The sequence below is a fragment of the Sarcophilus harrisii genome, chromosome 4 (assembly GCF_902635505.1).
Source record: "Sarcophilus harrisii chromosome 4, mSarHar1.11, whole genome shotgun sequence".
NCBI classification, from domain to species: domain Eukaryota; kingdom Metazoa; phylum Chordata; class Mammalia; order Dasyuromorphia; family Dasyuridae; genus Sarcophilus; species Sarcophilus harrisii.
This window is the reverse complement of record NC_045429.1, coordinates 297,313,670-297,336,166: the sequence shown is the minus strand read 5'-3', so window position 1 is coordinate 297,336,166 and position 22,497 is coordinate 297,313,670. Positions and strand designations below refer to the sequence as shown.

Below are 22,497 nucleotides of genomic sequence, written 5' to 3'. Positions count from 1 at the left end.
CAAAGGCTCCAGGTTGAAATCTTGGCTTTGCAATTTAATATTTCTGTGACCTTGGGCAAATCACTTAACCACTCAGGACCTTAGTAACTCATTTTTAAGACAGAGGCTTGGTCAGAGGCACCAAATTTGCCATGCCTCTGATCAAGCCCATTTAGTAAACACCTGACCATTCTGGGATGACTTCTTGGTCATATATTTTTGTTAACTTTCTCTATAACTTAAGTAACTGACACAAAGCCTTTTCTCATGGGATTTCCCTACTTATCCTACATGTATTTGATTTAATTTGTGCAAAATCTTTACAATTTTGTGCTATCAAAATTATTTGTTTTAGCTTTTGTGACCTTTTCTATCCTTTTGATTAAAAATTGTTAATTACAGTTTGTTTGAAAACTGTTAATTACAGTTGAGCAAAGTTCTTGTCTGTTTTGGAAAATTGTATGGCCTTTGATAATAAGTTTGCAAAATCTTTTAAAGCTTCTTCTACCATGTAGTATAAAGTGTTAATCTAAGCTTGATTTCTGCCAAATGATTTTCCAGTTTTCCTAGTTTTTTCTACAATCCATCCTCCATACAGCTGCCAAATTGATCTTCATAAAGCACAATTCTGAGCATACAATTCTCTGATCAATAAACAGCAATGGTTCCTTTTTACTTTTAGGATCAAATGTAAACTTATTTTTTGTCAATTAAAACCTTGAAACCTTCCTCTAACCTTACTTTTTAAAGGATTATTTCATCTTTCTCCTCATGCTTTTTATGTAACCATTAAAACTGGTCAACTTAAAATTCTGCCATTTTATACTAAAAATGTGGTCCAGGGATCCTTGTGGGTTCCCCTTTTAGGTGCAGTCTGCAAGGTCAAAACAATTTTCTTAATAACACTAACATAATAATATAGTAAATATCAATAGATATTATCCACAATAATTTTTGAAAATATAAAGGAGTCCTGAGATCAAAACATTTGAGGACTACTGCCCTATTCCATGCCCCATCTCTGTGCCTTTACAGAAGCCTTTCCCGATGCCTAGAATATTATTTTGCCTGTCCACTTCTGAGAGTCCCTAGATCCCTTAAATGCTTTTCTTAATTTTCCCCACCTGTTAAGTGTTTTTTTCTGTCTTCACTGTTCCCCTCTTACCTAATGAAATATTTTGTATTTATTTATCTTTGTACATGTCCCTTTCTCTTAATAGAATGTAAGTTCCTTGATAATAGGGAATTCTTTGTTTTTGTCTTTGTTACCCTAGCTAACCTTGGTATAGTTCCTAAGACATGAAAGGAATTTAATAAATGCTTACTAAATTAAATTGTTGAATCTGGCAGCAATAGGAAAGATGAACTGGAGTGGGGAAAGAGTAATTGTATGGGAAGAAAGATTGATTAGTAGACTATTGAAGTAGTTGACCACTTGGTCAATAATACAGGCTTCAAAAAGAGTGGTAGTAATTGGAATAGAGAAAATGGAGAGGGGGATAGAGAAAGAAAGACATGAGGGAGGGGTAAGAAAGTGAAAAAGACACACAGAGGGAAGAGATATAGAGAGAAAGAGGCAGATTCAGAGAGAAAAAGAAAGGTAGAGACATCAATAATCTGGGGTTAATAACTATCCTTTCTAATATGGGTTTATCCCAGATGCAGTTAATGGAGATTATTGGCTGTTCATGTCATAATATTAATTACTTTGGTCACATTGATTTACTCCTAAGAGTAGTTTTTGGTGAAAGAATGGCAGTTTTGATTGATAGGAAAGATGAAAAGTTAATTTTGGAAAATGAAGAACTGCTAAATAGAGCAGGTCTTGGTTGCCATAGAGTGAGATATGGGAGTGGGACTGGCAGGAAAAGGACCTCCTAAGGAGGTATCTATGTGATAGAAAGGTCAGAAGAGGGCACAGAAGTGAAAGTAGGAGTATTCCAAATATAAACTTCATCTATTTTCAAGTTTTGCCATATATATAAATAAAAACCAAATCATGCCATATTATAGTAGTTTGGGGAAAATTAAGAAATCCTTAATATAATGTGTAAGCAAGAGAATAAAGTTAGGAAGACCTTAGTTCAAATCCTGCATTGGATACTGCTCATTAGATCTTTATCCCTAGGTAAGTTGCATAACATCTCTAAGCCTAAGTTTCTCATCTAAAATGTGATTATTAAGACCTACTTCACAAGATTGTTATGAGTATCAAATTAAATAATGTATATAAATGATTGTAAGCTTCAACATACTATATAAATATTAGCTATCATCGTCTTCATTATTAATTTTTTTGTTTATGCTTTTTGTCTCTTCAGGAATTTGAAAATTATGTCTCTGAATTTAATCAGAAAGTAGAAGATTTGGATCGAAGATTAGGGACGGTCTTTGTCCAAGCTTTTGATGATACACCTGGCTTAGAGCATGCTTTTAAGGTCTGTATCTGTTGCTAAGGAATCATCTCCAAGTGTGATATTCAAATACTATACAGAAGACCCTGTTAGGGAGTGTCTGTGTCATTATTGTGTTCTTACAATGTTAGGATTTCCTAATCCACTAAGACTCCTGGTTAAGGGCATAATTGGGGTTTCTTTGAGCTGGAAGTATAGTCTATTTCAGTCTATTTTGGATGTATAGAAATATCCTGAAAATTCTGAATGTGGCTGAAAAAGTTTTCTCTAAAACCCTCTTCAGTTGGTCCAATCCTCATATTCAGGTAGAAAGTTACTCATGAAGAGAGAGAGAAAGAAAGAGAGAGAGAGAGAGAGAGAGAGAGAGAGAGAGAGAGAGAGAAGAACGGAAGGAGGGAGGGAAGGAGGGGAGGGAGAGGGAGACAGAGACAGGCAAAGACAGAGACAGAAAGAGACAAAGACAGAAAGAGAGAAAAAACAAAGAAAGAAACAGAGAGAGACATATACTGTGGGCAATATCCAGACACTAGTGATTCTTAATATGATGAAGAAAGGCAGTGTGGCAGAATAGAAAAAAATTTCATTTATTTTACTTATCACTTGTTATCTTGGCTAAGTCACTTAATGACTCTGCCTTAGTTTCCTCATTTATAAAATAAGGAACTTAGCTTTCATGACTATTTATTGGACAGAAGATGGACATAAGTAGTTCTGATGTGCCACGGTCAAAGCTGCAAGGAATCTTCCAATCCACAGTTTTATGCCCAGGGAAGAAGACATTGGGGATTTTTTATGACCATCCCAACATGTGGGTTTAAATGAGAGCAGTTGCAAGCAACCAGCTTTTGTTTTGGTTTGGTTTGTACCTTCTTCCAAGATAAAATCAGAAACATCAGAGTTTCTTCAAGGAAATTATGTTTTCTTGGTACCTCTTGTGAATTTGTAGTTACTTCAGGAAAGCTTTAAAATGCCTCAGGACTCTTCCTGAGTCTTAGAGGTATGCCACACTTTAGCAAAACCCCTGACTGAGAGTTGCAGTTTTAGAATTCCTGGAATTGATTTTTTTTTAATCCTTTGTATTTCCTTCCTTTATTTCAACCTTTTTTCTGCAGCTGCTTGAAATATTTGGAAGTCTGCTTGAAAGACCAGTAGTAGCCATGGATGCATATGATAAATACCCTATCCTGATCACTATGTTCAACAGTGACTTGGATTCCATCAAAACAATCTATTATCAACGGGTCCAGGAAGAGTCAGAACTTGGTATGATCTTAGTTTTCAAGAAATTCTGAGGAATGTTCTGCTACCTCTTTTAGACCTTTGAAATGTCTTTAAGTCCTTGGTCAAGTTGCTCCTATACTATATCTAATAAGGCCTGAATTTTTTCACTTGTTAAGGGCCACTGTTCTACCTCACACTGGTGTATCACTTTTTCCTTGAATGGCAACAGGTGAGAGTGCAGGCAAACCTTCAACAGCAGCCCTGCCTAAAAAGCCGAAGTACTCAATTGTAATCCTAACTGTTATAAGATGTCTCTTCCTCATAGATTGATGGGGAATTTTTCAACTATAAAAGGAGTAAAAACTCCTGTTTCACCTTCAAATATCCATCTCAAAGGGGCAGCACTAACTTCAGCTGCTATTGATCCTCCTATGCCAGACATATAAGTGTCTGCCTTAATCTTTGGCCAATGACTGGACCAACTGGCACCTCTACCAATCCTTTTCAATGGTATGCCATTTACATAGATAGTGAGGCATAGGCAGATCAGCTGTAACAGCTGCAATCTAGAATATTCCTGGATTCTACTGCAGGAGTTAAAATCTGGGTAAATATCACCAGATTGCCTATCAGGAATATGTATCAGTGAACCTGATGCTACTACTTCTACTGGTTGATAAGTCACACATTGTCTACCTGTATTAGTGACTGGAATATTAGCTACACATTCCCCAGTTTCCTAAATCAGTGTATGTATAGACATTCTTTTGTAAGCACTCTCAGGAGGTGAAATGGTCAAGCCTACTGTGCCTGGAAGCAAAGGATCCATAGGCCGGACAGGGGCAGATTTCACCTCTCCAGGTCTTATTCACTAGTAAGTACAGTTCTCATTTATTTGAATTCTTGAGTATCTCAGAACCAGTAAATTGTCCATATCTGTGTCTAAAACGAGCACATGGATTGCTCATTGTTTTTGGTCAGTAGAGGTCTTGATAATATACTGAAAAGAACAAAAATTGCAAGAATAAGAGAAGGTAGCCACAATTTCTGAATTAAGATGAAAATTTTCCTATTCCTCAATTGCTATTCCAATTGCTCAAAGTTTTTCTGATCAGTAAATTAGAACTGAGTCTAGTTCTAGGACTCTAATGATGTTGGGTCTGGGAGTGAGACTGTGCTGTCAAAAAAAAATTGCAGCCAGAATTACTTCTCATACTTTTCTTCTACTCCCAAGTTCACTGTATCTAAATGATTATAGAAGTAATCAGTTGGCTACTTTGGATATTATCAGAGAAATATTATGAAGTGTTTTTCTCCATTCTGATTCAAGCTCCTTGATGTGCTATGAAAATACTTCAGACTTTCTTAAATTATTAGTTTCAGTAATAGAATTGTGACATTGTTGTCACTTAACAATTTTCCTTATTCAAACATCAAGTGATTATTTCTCCAAGTGATCTGTAATTTCGGTGTCTACTATGAAAAATAGGCTCTATTAGTATTAAGTGATACAGGAGAAATTAAACCAGGAGGGATGTTAGATAGTCAAGAGTAAAACACACACAAAGGGGAAACAATTTCAATTAGAAAGAAAAATGGGATTTGTTTGATGAGACAGACATAAATGTATAGGAGATTCCCCAACCAATTTTGAGTTTTAAAAAGAAATGTATAGATTTTTAAAGTGAGTCCAGGTCACTGGACAAGTTTGAGTATAGTATGGACCTTTAAAAACAGAATCACTAAAACTCAGAAAAAGTTGAGGCTGATGAAGGAAGTTAAGTACAACAAAAAAGGAATATTTAAAACTATGTTAGAAGAAGAAAGAGGATTGAAGCAGACATAGTACTTTTGCTTGGGATGGATGGGATTCAGATAACTAAGAAGAGAAAAAGAACAGTGCATCTATTTGGAGTCTAAAACCCTTCATAAATTGGCCTTTTCCTACTTTTTAAGCATGCTTATATCTTGATCCCATCCACATCTTATGCAATCCAGTGAAATTAGTCTTCTTCTTGTTCCATGAGCATCCATATTCCAACCAAGCACTTTCACAGACAATTCCCCAAATTTGAAACTTTTTTCCTCGTCATCTCTTTCTCCTGTTTTCCTTGGCTTCCTTCAAATCTCAGCTAAAGGATCATCTTGAGCAAGAATCCTTTCACTGTTCTCCATAATTCACTTTGAGACCATCCCTAATCTATCCTATATAGAGATCTTATTTCTACATAGCTGTATGTTGTCTCCTTCAATTTACTATGAACTCCTTTTAAACAGATATCTTTTTTGAACATGTCTTTATTTCCCCCGTTGCTTAGCATGGTACCTGATACTCAATAGATCCTTAATAAATCTGTTGATTGATGGATTTACTGCTCAATTCTCATTTTGCTTCTATTTCCTTTGACAAAGAGAATGTTTTCTTTTACATTGAAAATGACCAAAAATTTACTAAAAGGAGTTGATACTAAGGAATTTAAAGATAGCACCAGCTTCCCTTTAATGAATTTAGGTCACTTGAACTACATCCTCAGATCTTGAAAGAACTGGCAGATCTGATTGCTAAACCATTTTCAGTATAACACAACAAAGATGGAGAATAGGAGAGGTTGAAAATTGGAGGACAAATGTCTTACAATTTTAAAAAAGGTAGAAAATAGAGTCTAAAAACTATAGGCCACTTATCTTGCTTTCAATTCTTGGAAAAATTCTAAAATGGATAATAAAAGGTGACAATCATTTAGATAGGGAAATAATGATTACAAAGAGCAAAGAGCAGGTCATGCTAGAGTACTCTCATTTTCTTTTTTTTTTTTTTTTTTTTTTGACAAATTACTACACTAATGGAATATAAGAATTTTATCATTGTTTTGGCCTATTCCAATGCTCAAAGTCATTTAAATTTTTATCTGCCTCTTAATTCCTCTATTTGCATTTCAAAGTTTCTACTAAGTTCTGATCTTTTAATGAGGAAGACTTTAAAAGCCCCTAAAATTCCAGTTTTTCCTCTGTAAAATGATTATCATTTTGCATTATAGTATGTGATTTATGGTTATAAAAGCCCTTTATTTTTTGCTTTTGGGGATGTTTTGTTCTATGATTTTCTGTCCTTTATTATAGTGTCTGACAACTTTTATGTTATTCTGACTAAAGGTCTTTGATACTTAAATTCATTCTTTCTGGCTATTTGCAATATTTTCTTTGATCTGGAAGTCTGGGTTTTGATTCTGACATTACTAGAAGCTTTCATTTGGGGCATTCTTTGAGGATATGATAAATGGTTCCTCTTCTGTTTATATCAGTTCTCATGGAGTGTTTTCATCTTTAGGCAAATGACTCCCAGACCCCTGTATCCAATTCTAGCCTCTCTCACATCACCAACTTCCTCTTAGACATCTCAACAGGATTTCTCATCAAGAAACTTAACAAGTCCAAGACAACTAATTTTCTTAGGTGCAGAACATCCCCTATTTTGAATTTTCCCGATACTGTGGAAAGTACCAAAATTATCTAAGTCACTTCATAACCTCAGTGTCATCTTCAATTCATTCCTCACACTCACTCTAATATGTTGACAAATCTTGTCATTTCAATATTTACAAAATCTCTTATATGTACTCCCTTCTTTCTACTCATACAGCCTCCATCTTGGTGCGAGTCTTCATTATCTCCTAACTGAATTATTGCCGTTACCTTCTAATTGGTCTCTCTCCCTTTCTCAAGTCTCTCTTCATTCCACTTGCCCAAATGATTTTCCTGAATTGCAGATCTGACCATGTCATTTTCTCTTCCCCCTGCTCAGTAAACTTCAGTCATTCCCTATTACCTTCAGAATTCTAGATTTGACTTCTAAAGTCATTCACAACCTGACCTCTTGCCACCTTTCCATTCTTCTTACACTTTACTTTCCTCCCTGTTCTCTAGGCAACCATAGTGCTAATCTTCTTATTGTTCCTCACACATTTCACTCCTTCTACTGGCTGTGCCTTTTCACTAGCTATTTCCCATGGCTTGAAGGCTATCTCTTCTCACCTTCATCTGCTGGTTTCTTTGGCTTTTTTCAAGATTAAGTTTAAATTCTACCTTCTGTTGAAGAGTTTCCCAATCCACTTCATCTGATTCTTTCCAATATTAAAGCCTTTTCTTAAACTTTAACTTATTATTAACACTTTATATAATTTATATATATATATATATATATATATATATATATATATATGTACTTTGCTTGTTAGTTCCACCGTTAGAATGAATTCCATTTGAGAAGAGACCATGTTTTTGTCTTTAAGATTCTGAAATACTTATATAGCACCTACTGTGTGCCAGGTACTCTGCTAAGAGACTTTTAACAAGTATTATTTCATTTGGTTCTTATAGGAATTTTGTAAAGTAGGTATTTGTGATGATGGCCCTAGCACCCCAGACACCCTAGAATCAGCTGGAGTCAGGATAAGCAAAAGTCTTTAGTCTTTATTCTTGGTCTTTAGACGCAGGGTTGAACAGGATGGAAGCAGAATCTCCGTGACCTACTTCTAAGGGTCTAAGGCCAAAAGTATGACACTGACTAGTCTTACTCCACCCCCTAGTCCCTCTTACAATCCTCTGTATACACCAATCATTAAGCCAGCACAGGATAGTGGGAAGGACCATTTTCCAAGCATATGTCCATAGAGTATTGTCCAATCAGTAATTAGCCCTAAGTGCTTGAACCAACCTCAGTACAACGACTCAACTGTTTCAGCCCTCTATATCCCACACTTTCTTTTGTTTTAGAACACAGGTGGTCACGCCATCCTTGACCACTCAGGGAGGTGAGAACCCCCAAAAGGAGGTGATCACGCCCTCCCTGACTTCTCAGGAAAGGAGGTAAAAGCACTAAAAAGGAGATGATCACACCCTCCCCAACATCTCAGGAAGGGAGATGAAAAGCACCAAAGGGAAGTGGAGATTACTAACGGGTTTCTGGGCTGAAGGGTCTTATTAGAAACAGGTATGCACAAACCCATCAGCATGGGAAGTATTACACAAGCACATAGCAGTAATGCACAGGATATTAATGATGACTCTTCTCACAACCAGTGCAGGCTCAATGTGGTGCAACAAACATGGACTGAACATGCGGTAATGATATAACAAACAATATACATCAATATGGTATTGTAAGAGATTTCCAGAAATCCTAGAAGGAGGATATGTAAACAACAGTTACACACACGCCTTCTTCAGCAGCCAACAAATAGTCCAAAACCAACCTGTTGCCCATTGCTTCATGTGTCAGGGAATCCAATGATCCCCACAAGTTTTTGAAGTCCTGCAACAGTCTTTTTATGTGTTAGGGAATCCAATGATTCCAGCAAATTTTGATGTCCTTCAACAGTCTTATCATTTCTCAGAAAATCCAATAATTCCTGATGGTTTTGAAGTCCTATAACAGTCTTATGTCTCAGAGAATCCAGTGATTCTTGAGGGTTTTGAAGTCCAACAATTTTTGATGTCCATGAGTCAAACCACATAACTGCCATGTTCATTCAGTGGTGGGCGCAGTCAGCAGTGGAACCATCCAATGTTGCTTGGGTTTCTCCTTTGTTTCAAAGGTCTGCTCCGTCTCTTTCTGATAGACAAGGCAAATACAGCTCCTTGGCACCCATCAGATTCCTTCTCCACCTGTGAAGATACAAGCAAACCCTCTCCTCCAAGCAGTTAACCTGTCTGGTTCCTTCCATTCACCACATTCTGGGTCTCTTCACATCACCTGGCAATTATCTAAAGATAGTGGAGCTGCTCACACTGGACACTGGCCTTCTGGTGGGTTATAAAACCTGTCTGCCAGAGCCAGTGCATCTTTGTCAAAAATCAAGAAATTAATAGTATAAAGAGCTAGATTTAGAAGTTCTTTAGGGTTACCTGTTGCTCCCCCTTTCTTTTGTTTTTGGAGAAGCATCTTAATGTCTCTAAGAGTATGCCAGTGGTGTGTAAAATCTTATACTGTGCATAAAAGTGTGCAAAATGTTTAGAAGTATATGCAGGTCCATTGTCTAGAGTTTTTATGGCTTCTGGCACATCCATAATTGCAAATGCTTGTATAAGGAATTCAGTGACCACTTGGGCTGTCTCTTTTGCTGCTGGTATTGCAAAAGTGAATCCTGAAAAAGTGTCTACCACAACATGGATAAAAAACAGATGACCAAAAGATTTATAATGAGTCACATCCATTTGCCAAATTTCACTGGGTCTCAAACCACAAAGGTTCTTCTCTGGAGGCAGTGTAGGAGCATGAAAAGGAAGGCAAGCTGTACAGGCTTTTACTATGCTCCTTGCTTCTTCTCTTATTATTCCAAATTGCAAACATAAAGCTTGACCAGCCTGATGATATTTAAAATGAGATTTTTTGGCTTCTTGAAATAAAGGAGTATTGGCCAGCATAGTTAGAAGGCTATCTGCCTTTGAATTACCATCAAAATAGGACCTGAAAGTCCACTATGAGAGTGGACATGCAAGATATAAATCTTACCTGGATGCTTTCTCACTTGCTCTTGAAGTTCCTTAAAGAGCTGATATATATTAGAGGCTACAAATTTTATTTGGGTTGTGGCAATTCTTTGTACCACACCTACTGAATAGGCCGAATCAGATATATTTATATCTCCTGGATAATAAGTAAGAGAGCTAGAATGATTGCATACAATTCATTCTGCTGAGTGGACTGAAAAGGAGTTCTGATTACTCTTTTATAGTTAAGTCACAAGAGTATACAGCACAAATATTATGTTTGGATGCATCTGTAAAGATAATTGGTTCTTTAAGAGGAACTTTAGAAACCTTCTCTTCAAGAATCCATTGCCAATTATGTAATAGTCTGGTTATCTTTAATGGAGACCCATGTGGAAAATTTGGAGCCATGGCTAATAAAATTTGCCACTCTGGGATGGTTTCACAGCATACATTAATTTGTGCATTAGTATGAAATGTGTATATTTTGTCAGGTCTTATCCCAGATAATTATACTGCTTTCTTAATGGCCTTTAATAAAATTCTAGCCACAAACACTGGGTAAGGAGTAAGGCTTTGTTCTGGTTGTGCTGGGAGGTTCACCCACGCCATCATACTGTCTCCTTGATGAAGGACTGTTGTGAATGTCTCTTGTGTAGCAAAAACTGATATTTCCAAGGGTTTTTGAGTGACTCTTTCAACCACATTGGATAAAGCCAGTTCAACTTCTCTCAAAGCCTCTTGAGCTTCTTTTGTAAGCTGGCATGGTGAGTTTAAAGCACTGTCTCCCCTTAAAATGTAATGTAATGTAATAAATGTAATAAAATGTAATTGATAGGTAGTCAAGCCTAATACTGGACGCATCCATTGGATATCTCCTCTCAATTTCTGAAAGTCATTTAAGGTGTTTAGCTTCTCTGTTCTTAAGGAAAGTTTGTGTACTGTGAGCACCTTAGGATATACTTCATATCCTAAATCTTGAAAAGGAGCATGTTTTTGGATTTTTTCTGGAGTTATGTGAAATTTGTAGTACCTTAGTGTTCCCATGGTCTTTTGTAGACATGCTTCAAACATTTGTTCCTCAGGTGCACATCCCAATATATCATCCATGTAATGTAATAACATTACTTTTGGAAATGCTTTTCTTAGTTGAGTAAGAGCAGCAGCAACATACATTTGACACATAGTAGGGCTGTTTTTCATTCCCTGTGGCAAAACTGTCCATTCATATCTTTTATAAGGCTCAGCTAAGTTAACGCTGGGCACTGAAAAGGCAAATCTTTTCATATCCTCCTTATCTAGAGGGATAGAATAGAAATAATCCTTAGAAGCTATAACCCAAAGAGGCCATTCTCTAGGCAATTGAGTAGGAGATGGAAGCCCAGACTGAAGAGTACCCATAGTTTCCATCTGTTCATTTACTTTTCTTAAATCAATCAACATCCTCCATTTTTCAGATTTCTTTCTTACAACAAATGCTGGGGAATTCCAAGGACTTAGAGAAGGTTGTAAGTGTCCTAGTCAAGTTGCTCCTGTACTATATCTAATAAGGCCTGAAATTTATTGCTACCTAAGGGCCACTGTTCTATCCACCTGGTGTATCAGTTTTCCATTGGATAGAAACAGGTGAAAGTGTTGGCAGGCCTTCAACAGCAGCCCTGCCTTAAAAACTAAGGTACTCATTTTTAATCCTAATTGTTATAAAATGTCTCTTCCCTACAGATTGATGGGGATCTTTATAAAAGGAGCAAAAACTCCTGTTTCATCTTCAGAAATCTATCTCAAAGGGGTAAGCACTAACTTCAGCTGCTGTTGATTCCCCTATGCCAGATATGTAGATGTCTGCCTTAATCTTTGGCCAGTGATTGGTCAGTTGGCACCTCTAATGACTGTACAATCTGCACCTGTCTCTAGCAATCCTTCTAATGGTATGCCATTTATATAGATAGTGAGAGTCGGTCAGATGTCAGAGCTACTGTCCAGTATATTCCGGATTTTTTTTGCTTGGAGTCAGAATCTATGCAACTATCACCAGATTGCTTCTTAGGAGTCTGTATCAGTAAACCTGATGCTACTACTTCTCCTGGGTGATCAGTCACACATTGTCTACCTGTATTAGTGACTGGGATATTATCTACACATTCCCCTGTTTCCCACATCAGTGTATGGATAAACTCTGTTTTGTAAGTACACTCAAGTATCACAGTTTTCCCAGCTATATACAACTCTACTCTCCCCAATTGTAATCCCTTTCTCCCATCAGGTTGCTTTCTGGCTAGTTGATTGTATAATCTTTTTCTCCCATCATATGGTTTCCTGGCTGATTGGTCATGTCTGGGTACTGGACTTTTAGGCACTCTCTGGGTATAGCATTGGCTGCCATCATGCCCCAAGTATTTTTTATCTTGGGCCCTGGGGCTAGGCCCCTCATCCCATTTCCCTGAATCAGTCTACATTCTGAGGCCCAATGGAAGCCTCTGTAGCATTTTGGACATAGGATTCTGGGTCTTGTTCTCCCACCCTGTTTTCTCACTCTATCTCTATGTCAACATTGAGCTTTCAGAGGCCCTACTTTACCACATTGAAAGCACTGATGAATCTCTCTGGAATTCCCTTGCCAAAAGGAATCCTATCTTTCCATGTTCGGATCTTGGGAAGTCTGCATCATAGCCTGGCTATAAAAGGCATTTGTGCCCACTGTGGCACAGTGTCTTATGGTCTCCTCTAAAGGAGCATCCTTGCGTAGTCCTAGTATTCTACAAACCTCATTAGCATTTTCTTTAGCAAGTTGCCTTTTCATAATGTCTGTTACTGCATTTTCACCATTAGTTCATATGACAGCAGTCTGCAGACATCCCACAAAATCAGCAAAGGGTTCATTTGGCCCTTGTGTTATTTTTGTGAAGGCTTCACCCTTATCATTTTTATTGGGGAGTGAAGTCCATGCTTTAATAGCAGCAGCAGCAATTTGCCCATAAGCTGCTAAGGGGTAATTAATCCATACTGAAATTTCTGCATAAGAACCTACACCTATTAGTTGGTCACAGGTAATTAGAGGATTAACTCCACTATCACTATTTTGTTGGGCTTGTATCCTACAGAGCTCACTATATTCAGAAAGCCACAAGTTTTGTCCAGGTTCTAAGCATGTCCTTGCTATAGATTTCCAGTCCCTAGGGGTTAAGACTTCATAAGCCAAATTCTGTAATAACATCTTAACATAAGCTGATGTAGCCCTCTAAAGAGTGCAAGCCTTTTTCAGGTCTTTGAGGATTTCTATATCAAAAGGAGTGTATCTTCTATTTTCTTGACCTGAAGAGTTAAACTGCTGAATCACAGGATATATCTCCAATTGCAAATCACTTAAATTCTGGCCTTCTTCCATGGTTTTAAGTACTACCTTTTGCAATCTAGTCATAGGAGTGGGTGATTTTTGGGGGAAGGTGATTGTGGTGTTACTGCCCCTCCCACTACTCCTCCCTCCATCCCGGAAGGTGAAGTTGATGGGGGCATGTCAAGAACCAGTTCTGGTTTAGGCAGGGTTGAAGCTGCTTTTGAGAGCAAGAATCACCAGGCCCTTCACCACGCCCTTCATCCTCACTTAACTCCCCATCCCCCCTGGAGATATCGCTTTTAATCCCTCCTTTGTCCTCCTCTTTTTCCTTTTACTTCCTCATCTGGCCATTCTGAAAACTTTTCTTTTTTCTATAACTTGCAGGATTTTTTAAGGCCAATTGTATTATGTTGTTTATATAGTGTTTCTTTGGAAAGTGACTCTTAACCATTATCATTATAATAGTCACATATTTGATCTCCTACAAGTTTCCAATTATTTAGGCTTATCTCTTCTTCTCCTAAGAACCAAGGGGATATACATTTGCAGGGGTCCTCAAACTTTTTAAATAAGGGGCCAGTTCACTGCCCCTCAGACTGTTGGAGGGCTGGACTATAGTAAAAACAAAAACTTTGTTTTGTGGGCCTTTAAATAAAGAAACTTCATAGCCCTGGGTGAGGGGGATAAACATTCTCAGCTGCCGCATCTGGCCCACGGGCCGTAGTTTGAGGACCCGTGTTTTAATGTATCCAGGAATCCATCAATTTGCTCCCAAATCTTAAATAAGCCCTGTCTCTTTATCAATCTGAGTATGCTTCCTGTAGATCTCCTTTGGGGTAGGGTTGGGGTTGGGGGTGGGGCTGAGGCTGGGGGAGAATCTTTTCCCAATATCTGCCCCATTGCAATTAGAAAAGGTTACTAGTTTAGCCCTTAACAAAGTAAGTTCCCTATTTGTCTATTAAAATACTCACCCTATTTCCTGGTCACTGGAGACTTCTTCAGTGAAGTTAGGATCCTTGGCCCCACATTGGGCACCAAATATGACGACTATGCTAGCACCCCAGACACCCCAGAATCAGCTAGAGTCAGGATAAGCAAAAGTCCTTAGTCTTTATTCTTGGTCTTTAGACGCAGGGTTGAACACGATGGAAGCAGAATCTCCACGACCTACTTCTCCCTCGTCTACCCAAAAGTGTGACTCTGGCTTGTCTTACTCCACCCCATAGTCCCTCCAATCATTGAGCCAGCACAGAATAGTGGAAAGGACCATTTTCCAAGCATATATCCATAGAGTATTGTCCAATCAGTAATTAGCCCCAAGTGCTTGAACCAACCTCAGTGCAATGACTCAAGAGTTTCAGCCCTCTACAGGTATTAATAAGGTTCTTACCCAGAGTCAAACAGTTAGTATCTGAGATTAAGTCTGGATTCGGTTCTTTCTGACTCCAAGCCCAGGGCTCTTCTGCTTTATTAGTTCACTTTAAAGAGCCTACTATTAATAACAATGATTTATAGCATACTGTGTTAAGAGACTCAGTAACCCAGGTTTAGAAACCAGGTTTTAGAAACCTTGCATATAAAACAGATCAATTTGAACATTTTGAATAAAATTTATATAAGATTTTTTTGAACCAATAAAATTGAGTATTTTGCTTTTTCCTTTGTATCAATCACTGGCACATAATAGACCCCTAATAAGTATATATTTGTGAATTAAACCATTTTAATTACTGCAGTAATTATTTGTAAACTGATAATACTTTTTCACTCTATTTCAAATCTCACCTCAGAATTTTAAAGAAAAATCCCTCCTAATCTGTCCTCTTCCTTAAATATCCTAAAAGTTACACCTTATTATAAAGCAAGACAAGATCAATGCAATGGTAGAAAAATAAACTTATTCTCTTTCCTTTTTTTGATACAATACTTGAAATAAAACATCTTTTAAAAGGAAAGACTCTCCATTCCATCACTTCTAACCTCTTTATCTCTTTCCTCCTTGTACTTTTCTTCATTTTCTTTAGCTCAGCTTTTAACTATCCTGCTTCTAGCTGCTTTCAGGAGCAACAATGAGTTATATGTAACATATATACATATGCATAAAAGACTTCCTTCTCCCTCCTTAGATCTGATTAGCTTTCTGTAAACAGAAGCAGACATGATTCCCACTTCCAAATGAGATAATATATTTATGTAATTTGAGAATTATAAAGTGCTCTGGTAATGCAGAGTGCTGTTTCTTAGAAAATTGGCAATTCCATATGCATTGATTTCAAGCAGGAAGGATACTTTTCATTTTACAGATAAAGAAACTGAGATACAGAAGATTTTGAATAAGTAGCCCAAGGTCATACAGATGGAAAAATCTAAATTTGAATCAAATTCCTCTGACCCCATATCCAACATTCTTTCTGCTGTATCACATTGATTTCCTGTGATTTAGAACTTGTGATTATACCTATAAGGGGCCCAGGTTCAAGATATTATGGACCGGTATCTGCTAATTTAGGATCCCCAACTGATGTGTTTACTTGTAATGTCTATTTAAGGGACACAGTTTAATTTTTAGACATTTAATAAAATGGCCTACTAGGGAATATAGCAATAACACATTCCTCTCATAAAATTAAAAAACGCCGTCTCCCACAAATGCACACCCCATAAGTGGTCTGAGTGAACACACCTAGGGAACAACTATAGTCACACATGCTGAGGGGTAATGTAGTCTGATCCCATAGGTGGAACAACAACTCACACCTCTGATGCTTTAGGGCTACTGACGTCTTTTTGTATTGTCAGTGTATTATTCCTCCAGCACCTGTCCCCTGCTGGGATCTGCTACCCACTGCTTAATTGTTAAGTTAAATGTACATGTGGTCTCTGCTTCATATAATTCTACTAGCTGATTTTCTACTGGATATGCAATTTGCTATGCACTGCTACTGAATATGTCTATGGAGCCTTTCTTAATTTCCAGCTTCTGGCTTCATCTGAAACCTTTTCTATCTCTTCCTCATGAAAACTGTGAGGTCCACAAATTTTATTTCAGTTTAAAAGTCTAAAGTATTTTATAGCTTATTGAAGAAAGCAGCCAACCCAGATATAGGACCAACAACTGTCCTAGGTAAGAGAAAAGGAGGAAGACTGGCTTCTCTTTTTTAGTAATCTATTTTGTTCCTTACAAAATCTTTACATTAATTAAGGCTTCTCATCTCAAGCAGGAGATTCTCATTCCTAGGCAATAAGTCTTTTAGAAGAACAGAGTAACATGTTCTCAGGTTTTTTAATTAAACTTCCCGGTGCAGGTGCTTGGGTCTTTCTGTCAGAGCTATCACTCTAGTTTATAATAAGTATTTTCCATGCCTCCTGATTTTTGATTTCTGAAGTTGAGACTGTAATTCCTCAGTTTCCTTACCTCAGTTTCCCTGAATTAGTATGTTATACCCTGAATAAAATATTATGGCCATCCACACTTCCTGGCTCTTCAGACTGAGAGAAGTGAGACCTTGAAACTCTGGCCACTTTCACATTTCAAAGAATCATAAAACTCCAGATGGCCTATCTGGAGCAGTATCTTTTTGGCTTAGACTTTCTGTCTCCTGCTTTTGACAGCCAATTTATCAGAATTTATGGTCCTTCCTGAAATCATGACTTACCAAATGTTCTCCCCCCCCCTTGCCTTTGTTTCCCTTATAGCTGGAGCCCCTATAAAAGGTCTGTATTTTCATTGCTAGAGGTCAGATATCTTTCAGGCAAGAGCCTTGTCTGCCCAGCTAGCCTAAATTCTCTACTATTAAAATATTAAAAACCTAATTTCTGTCTTGCCTCAGTTTCTCTGGCATTACAAGACATCCTCTCCTATCTCCCACCTCTTATTTAAAGTTAAGCCTTACGGTCAGAGTCATTTTCTTCTCTGCCTTTCTAGCCATTCCTGTGGAGCTCACACATGTTATGGAATGCTAATCTCACAGTGAGATAAATAATAATAATAACTACCATTTATATAATAACTAGCATTTTATATAACATTTTATATAATAGCTTCCAAGCACCATGCTAAACATTTTACAATATCTCCTGTGATCCACACAACAGTGCTGGGAAATAAATGATATTATTATCCCTATTTACAGATGAGGAAATTGAATGTCAGGACAGATATCAAGGCCCAGAGATCCTTAGAGATAATGAAGAATATTCTTTGTAGCCAATAGGGGTTCTCAGAGTAGGTGAAAAAGAGATATAATTCAGGTCTGTGTCTTGCAATAGGTCTTCATATTACTAGAGTTACAAGCCTCACCTTAATCAGAAGAGAGAAAAGGCATGGACATTAGAACTAAGAGTCTTATTCCTAGCTCTGCTCAGTGATTCATGTATCTAAGGGTTATCTAGAGAAGAGAATTTCCTGACATTAAAGTGTTGTGGGATAGCTTTTTCTTTCTTCAGAGAAGGAAGTCCTGTCTGAGAAAACACAGCTGCCAAAGGTCTTAGTCCTAATTTTAGTAACTGATGTAAAAACCTAAAGAAAAGGAAGAGATTTTTTTATTACTCAGATCTTGCTTTCTTGAATGAGAGCAGGAAATTCTTCCTAATTTAGGCCTGGTCAGCAATTTATGTGTCTAAGAAAAATAGGCTTCCCTTATGCTGAAGCAAAAGGTTCAACAACCCAGCCCTTGCTCTTTCTGGAGAAGACAAAGGGTGGCAGTGCTGCCTGTACCACCTTTTCAACAAAGGTGTGATTGGCAGGAAACCTACACTCAGTTTTGGTCAGAGGCTTATGAGCTTAAGGGAGAGATCAGGGAAATAAGTTTGAAAAGTTGCCCCTCTAGGTGTTTTGGTTGGATTCTGACAGGAAGAAATGACTCCAGGCAACATAAGGGGCAGAAAGGTCACAACAGGTAGAATTGTGGAGCAAGTCAGTATTGCTCAATGGATAGGTTATGCAGAATATGGCAGGAAGGAAGGTATTGGACAAGGTCAGGGAATAGTAGTTCTGTTTTGCTAAAAAATAAAGAGTACATTGATTAGGTGAGTTGAAATTTTAAATGTAAAAGTGAAGCGTTTTTATCCCTTGGACATTAGTGAGCCTTTTAAGCAAGAAAATGGGCTTATAAGCAAGAAAATGACACTATCAGCAGGAAAACATTTAGGTTCTGCCAACAACTGCACAAGCTAGAAATGGAATGATTTGTATCTCAGCTGATTTTTATGCTTGAAACTTAACTGTGGGTTTTATAAGCAAAAAAGTAGTTATTCATGTTAAGTAGACTACTAATCCCAAATAATAGCCTAGAATTTTCATTTTAACCAATTGTTCCTCCTTCTAGACCATATTATTTCTAGGAAATGATCAGAATTAAAGAACATTTGTGTGGAACGGGTGCTAGATCCCCTTACCCAACTGACTACTCAGAGGTATCTTCAAATACAAACAAGTAGCATTTATTTGGATTTTACAAAGAGAGATCCCAGCACACCAACTGAGTAGACCCAGAGCCCTTCATCTCCTATCTCCCAAGATTGTGCCTGGCTTAGTGAGCCAGAAATATTGGTTAAATAACAAAAGACTTGTGTTCATTGGATGGACTGAAAAGATGGTCAGCAATGTTGTCTACTTCCTATGGGTCAATTAACTTCCTGAAGCTTAGACTTAGGGTCTGACTTTTTCTTCCTACAGACCTCTGAGAATAGGAGTCACAGAACTTCCCAAAATTTAGGCCTAGGGTCTAATCCATTCCATCTCGCAGATGTTTTGAGAAATCTTCTCCTGATTCCATTCAATTCCTTCTCATTTATTTCAGACAGTATAATAAATAGGCTTAAAATCCGGCTAACTACTGAGGAAGGAAAGGGTAATTTACTTGAGGACATTTTTGCCTTTCTAACCCCAGCAAAATGCCTGGCACATAATAGGCCCCCAATAGGTGAATACTAAGTTGAAATGAAATGGACTACAGAAAAAAATTGGGGGAGGGGAGACTGCAAAACTGACTGGATAATGCAAAAACTGGATAATCAATTCAAATAAATGAGTCAACTGTTTTTCTGAGATATGAAAATAAATGACTTTTGTTAATTAAAAAAAAGAAATGACTCCAAAAGTCATTATACTCAGTCAGTCAATAAATACTTACCTATTAAATGTCTAGTAATTCACTAGGCACTGTGTAAGCTTGAAGACACAAGAAGAGGTAGAAGGAAGTTCCCTGCTCTTAAGGTGCTTACAGTTTATTGTTAAAAGACAATATGCAAGCAAATAAACTACATTCAAGAAAGATATCTGAAGCCAGGGAAGCCAATAAGCAAAGGTAAAGAGGGAAAGCATTAGAGGTATAAGGGAGAAAATGTGCAAAACTGAGAAATGTAGTGTATTATTCATGGAACAGCCAGGATGTCTGTCACTGGATTGAAGTTACCTGTCAGAGAGCAATGTACAAAAAGATTAGAAAAGTAAAAAGGGACTAAGTTATGAAGGTGTTGAATACCATGTAGAAAATACTGTATTGATGCTGGAGGCGATAGGAAGCCATTGGAATTTATTGAGCAGCAGGTGTCATGGTTAGACCTATGCTTTAAGGAAATGACTTTAGTAACTAAACCACATGCTGGATGTATTGGAACAGAGGGATACTTGAGAGGACAATAGAAATATCAGAGAAGAGAACAGACATACTTAAGAGATATTATAAAGGTAAAATCAATCATATAAAGAGGATGAGAGATAATAAGGAATCAAGGATGACACAGATTTTGAGTCTGACAGTAATAAGGAAGTAGAGAGTGGGGAAACAATGATTTCTGTTTTGGACATATTGAATTTAAGGTTCCTACAGGACATTCCAACTGAGATATCTGGAGGGCAATTGGAAATTCAGGAGTGTAGGTCTGTAGAAACATTAGGGTAGTATAGTTAGATTTGGGAATCATTAGCATAGAAATGGTAATTAAATTCTTGGGAATTGATGAGATTATCAAGTACATAGTTTAGGAGAAGGAAAAAGAACTTAGGACAGAATGCTAGGATACTCCATGTTTATGGAGAGTGATTTTAAGAAGATCCAGCAAAGGACCTTGAAAAAGAATAGTGTAAAAGATTGGAAGAGAAGTAGGAGAGAGTGGTGTCCTGAAAACCTAGAGAGAAGAGAATGTCAAGGTCAAAAGAGTGATCAACAATGTCAGAACAATTCAGATATCTTTTTTGAGTTGAAATTTGCCCTCAGATACTTGGTAACTGTGTGACTCTGGGAAAATAATGAGACCTAATTTGCCTCCTGGAGAAGGAAATGGCAAACTATTCTAGTGTCTTTGCCAAGAAAACTCCAAATGAGGTCACAAAAAGTTGAATATGGCTGAAATGGCTAAACAACAAGTCCATGTCATGAATTATCTTTCAGCAGAATGTATCAAACTTTCTTCATTGCTATTTCTCTCCAGGGTAATTTTGGATCATGGAAAATAAATGAACTAAAAAGTGAAATGTTGAGTTCTTGGGTATATACATTGCAGGTGACAGAGTAATGAAATGACTTCTAGATCTTTGGTTTAAGCTGTATTTTTTTGTTTCTTTAGGATTTTCCCAATCACACAAGAACATGCCAGCAGTAGCTGATGGTCTCTGCTGGGCTCAAGAACTCAGGGAACGAATTGAAGTTTCATTCAATAACTTGAGACATATCAGTCACCCGTGAGTACCTTAGGGCAAGGCTTTGTTTTTTCTTTAGATATTATATTGTTTTATGAACTTTCAGTGTTGTGGAAGTGTAACTCACCTGCTATACAAAAATCATCTTTTGTCATTTTTACCAATATTCACCTTTGCTGAAACATTAATGATGTTGATATACTTAAAGATTAACTTGAGATCAGATGATATAGATATTTAATTAACATTATCTTTTTCCTCACTATAATACTGTCTCAATTTTTAGAAGAAGATGAGTTAAATTTTATCTGAGGATTTTCTTGGCTTTACTCCTTTTTTTCTCCCACACATATTTCTGCCCTGCCCTACAGATTCTTAGGGATGATATTTTATCCAAATAATTGAGGAAGAAGATGAAGTTGAATAAGGACTCATTCTAGCCACAATGAGATATTCAATTTTAATACCCTCTGTGAGCTATCTCCCCAATTCAACAGTTACAAGTATGTAAACTCTCCCCAGATAGAGTGATCACTCCCGTGTTTCAGGTACTCTGAACTGTCTCTCTGTCTCTGTCTCTTCCCTTCTCTTTCTCTCTCTCTGTCTCTGTCTTTGTTTGTCTCTATCTGTCTCTTATTCTCTGTGTCTCCTTTCTGTGTCTCTCTCTGTCTTTCTATCACTCTGTTTCTATTTCTGTCTGTGTCTCTCTCTAAATCAGTCTCTGTTTCTGTCTCTGTCTCCCTTTGTCTCTGTATCTGTTTTTCTCTCTCTGTCTCTCTCTCTGTCTCTCTCTCTCTCTCTCTCTCTCTCAGTGTATCTATGTCTGTCTCTCTCACTATGTAGTTAGGGAATCAAATGATGCAGTTAGTGGCAGTGCAGAGTTGAAGTGCACAGGTCAATGTAAAAGAATTCATGAACTGAAATATTAGACTGGCAAAAAGGAAGTTTATTGGCACTGAGAAGTCAGTCCTGGCAGAGAGATAAAGGTCCTAGCAGAGAAGTCCTGGCAGAGAGGGAAACAGAGGTTTTAACACAGAGAAGAGAATATCTTCAGAGTGGGTAGAGGTCCTGACAGGCAGCTATACCAAGGAGAGAGATTCCTTGACAAGGTGTGGTCCTGCTTTTGGGTCTCTGCAAAGAAATGAGCCCAAAATTGCCCTTTAATAGGAAATCTGAGACTGAAGTTTCAATTGAATGAAGTTACTTAAATGTTGTCATTGCCTCTAGGTATAGATTCCCAGTTGAATAAGATCACTTAAGTTCAAGCTAAATAGGAGTGGTCCTAGACTAATTTTCAGCTCAATAGCAGGGACAGACAGCTACTTAATTGAAAAATCAGGTCCAGATCTCCGGCTAAATGAGACCACTTAAGTTTGACTAAGTAGGGAGTGGACCTGGGCCAATCTGAATTAAACTAC

The 22,497-nt window shown here is 37.5% G+C and overlaps 1 protein-coding gene across 1 annotated transcript in view; it reads left to right on the top strand.

Moving 5' to 3' along the window:
* DNAH9 (dynein axonemal heavy chain 9) overlaps nt 1–22,497 on the top strand; it is a 479,597-nt gene that overhangs the window by 88,704 nt on the left and 368,396 nt on the right. Inside the window, exons 8-10 of the mRNA XM_031965533.1 lie at nt 2,301–2,417; nt 3,506–3,656; nt 21,007–21,121. Of these exons, the coding sequence (XP_031821393.1) occupies nt 2,301–2,417; nt 3,506–3,656; nt 21,007–21,121 (383 nt within the window). The remainder of the gene's footprint in view (nt 1–2,300; nt 2,418–3,505; nt 3,657–21,006; nt 21,122–22,497) is intronic.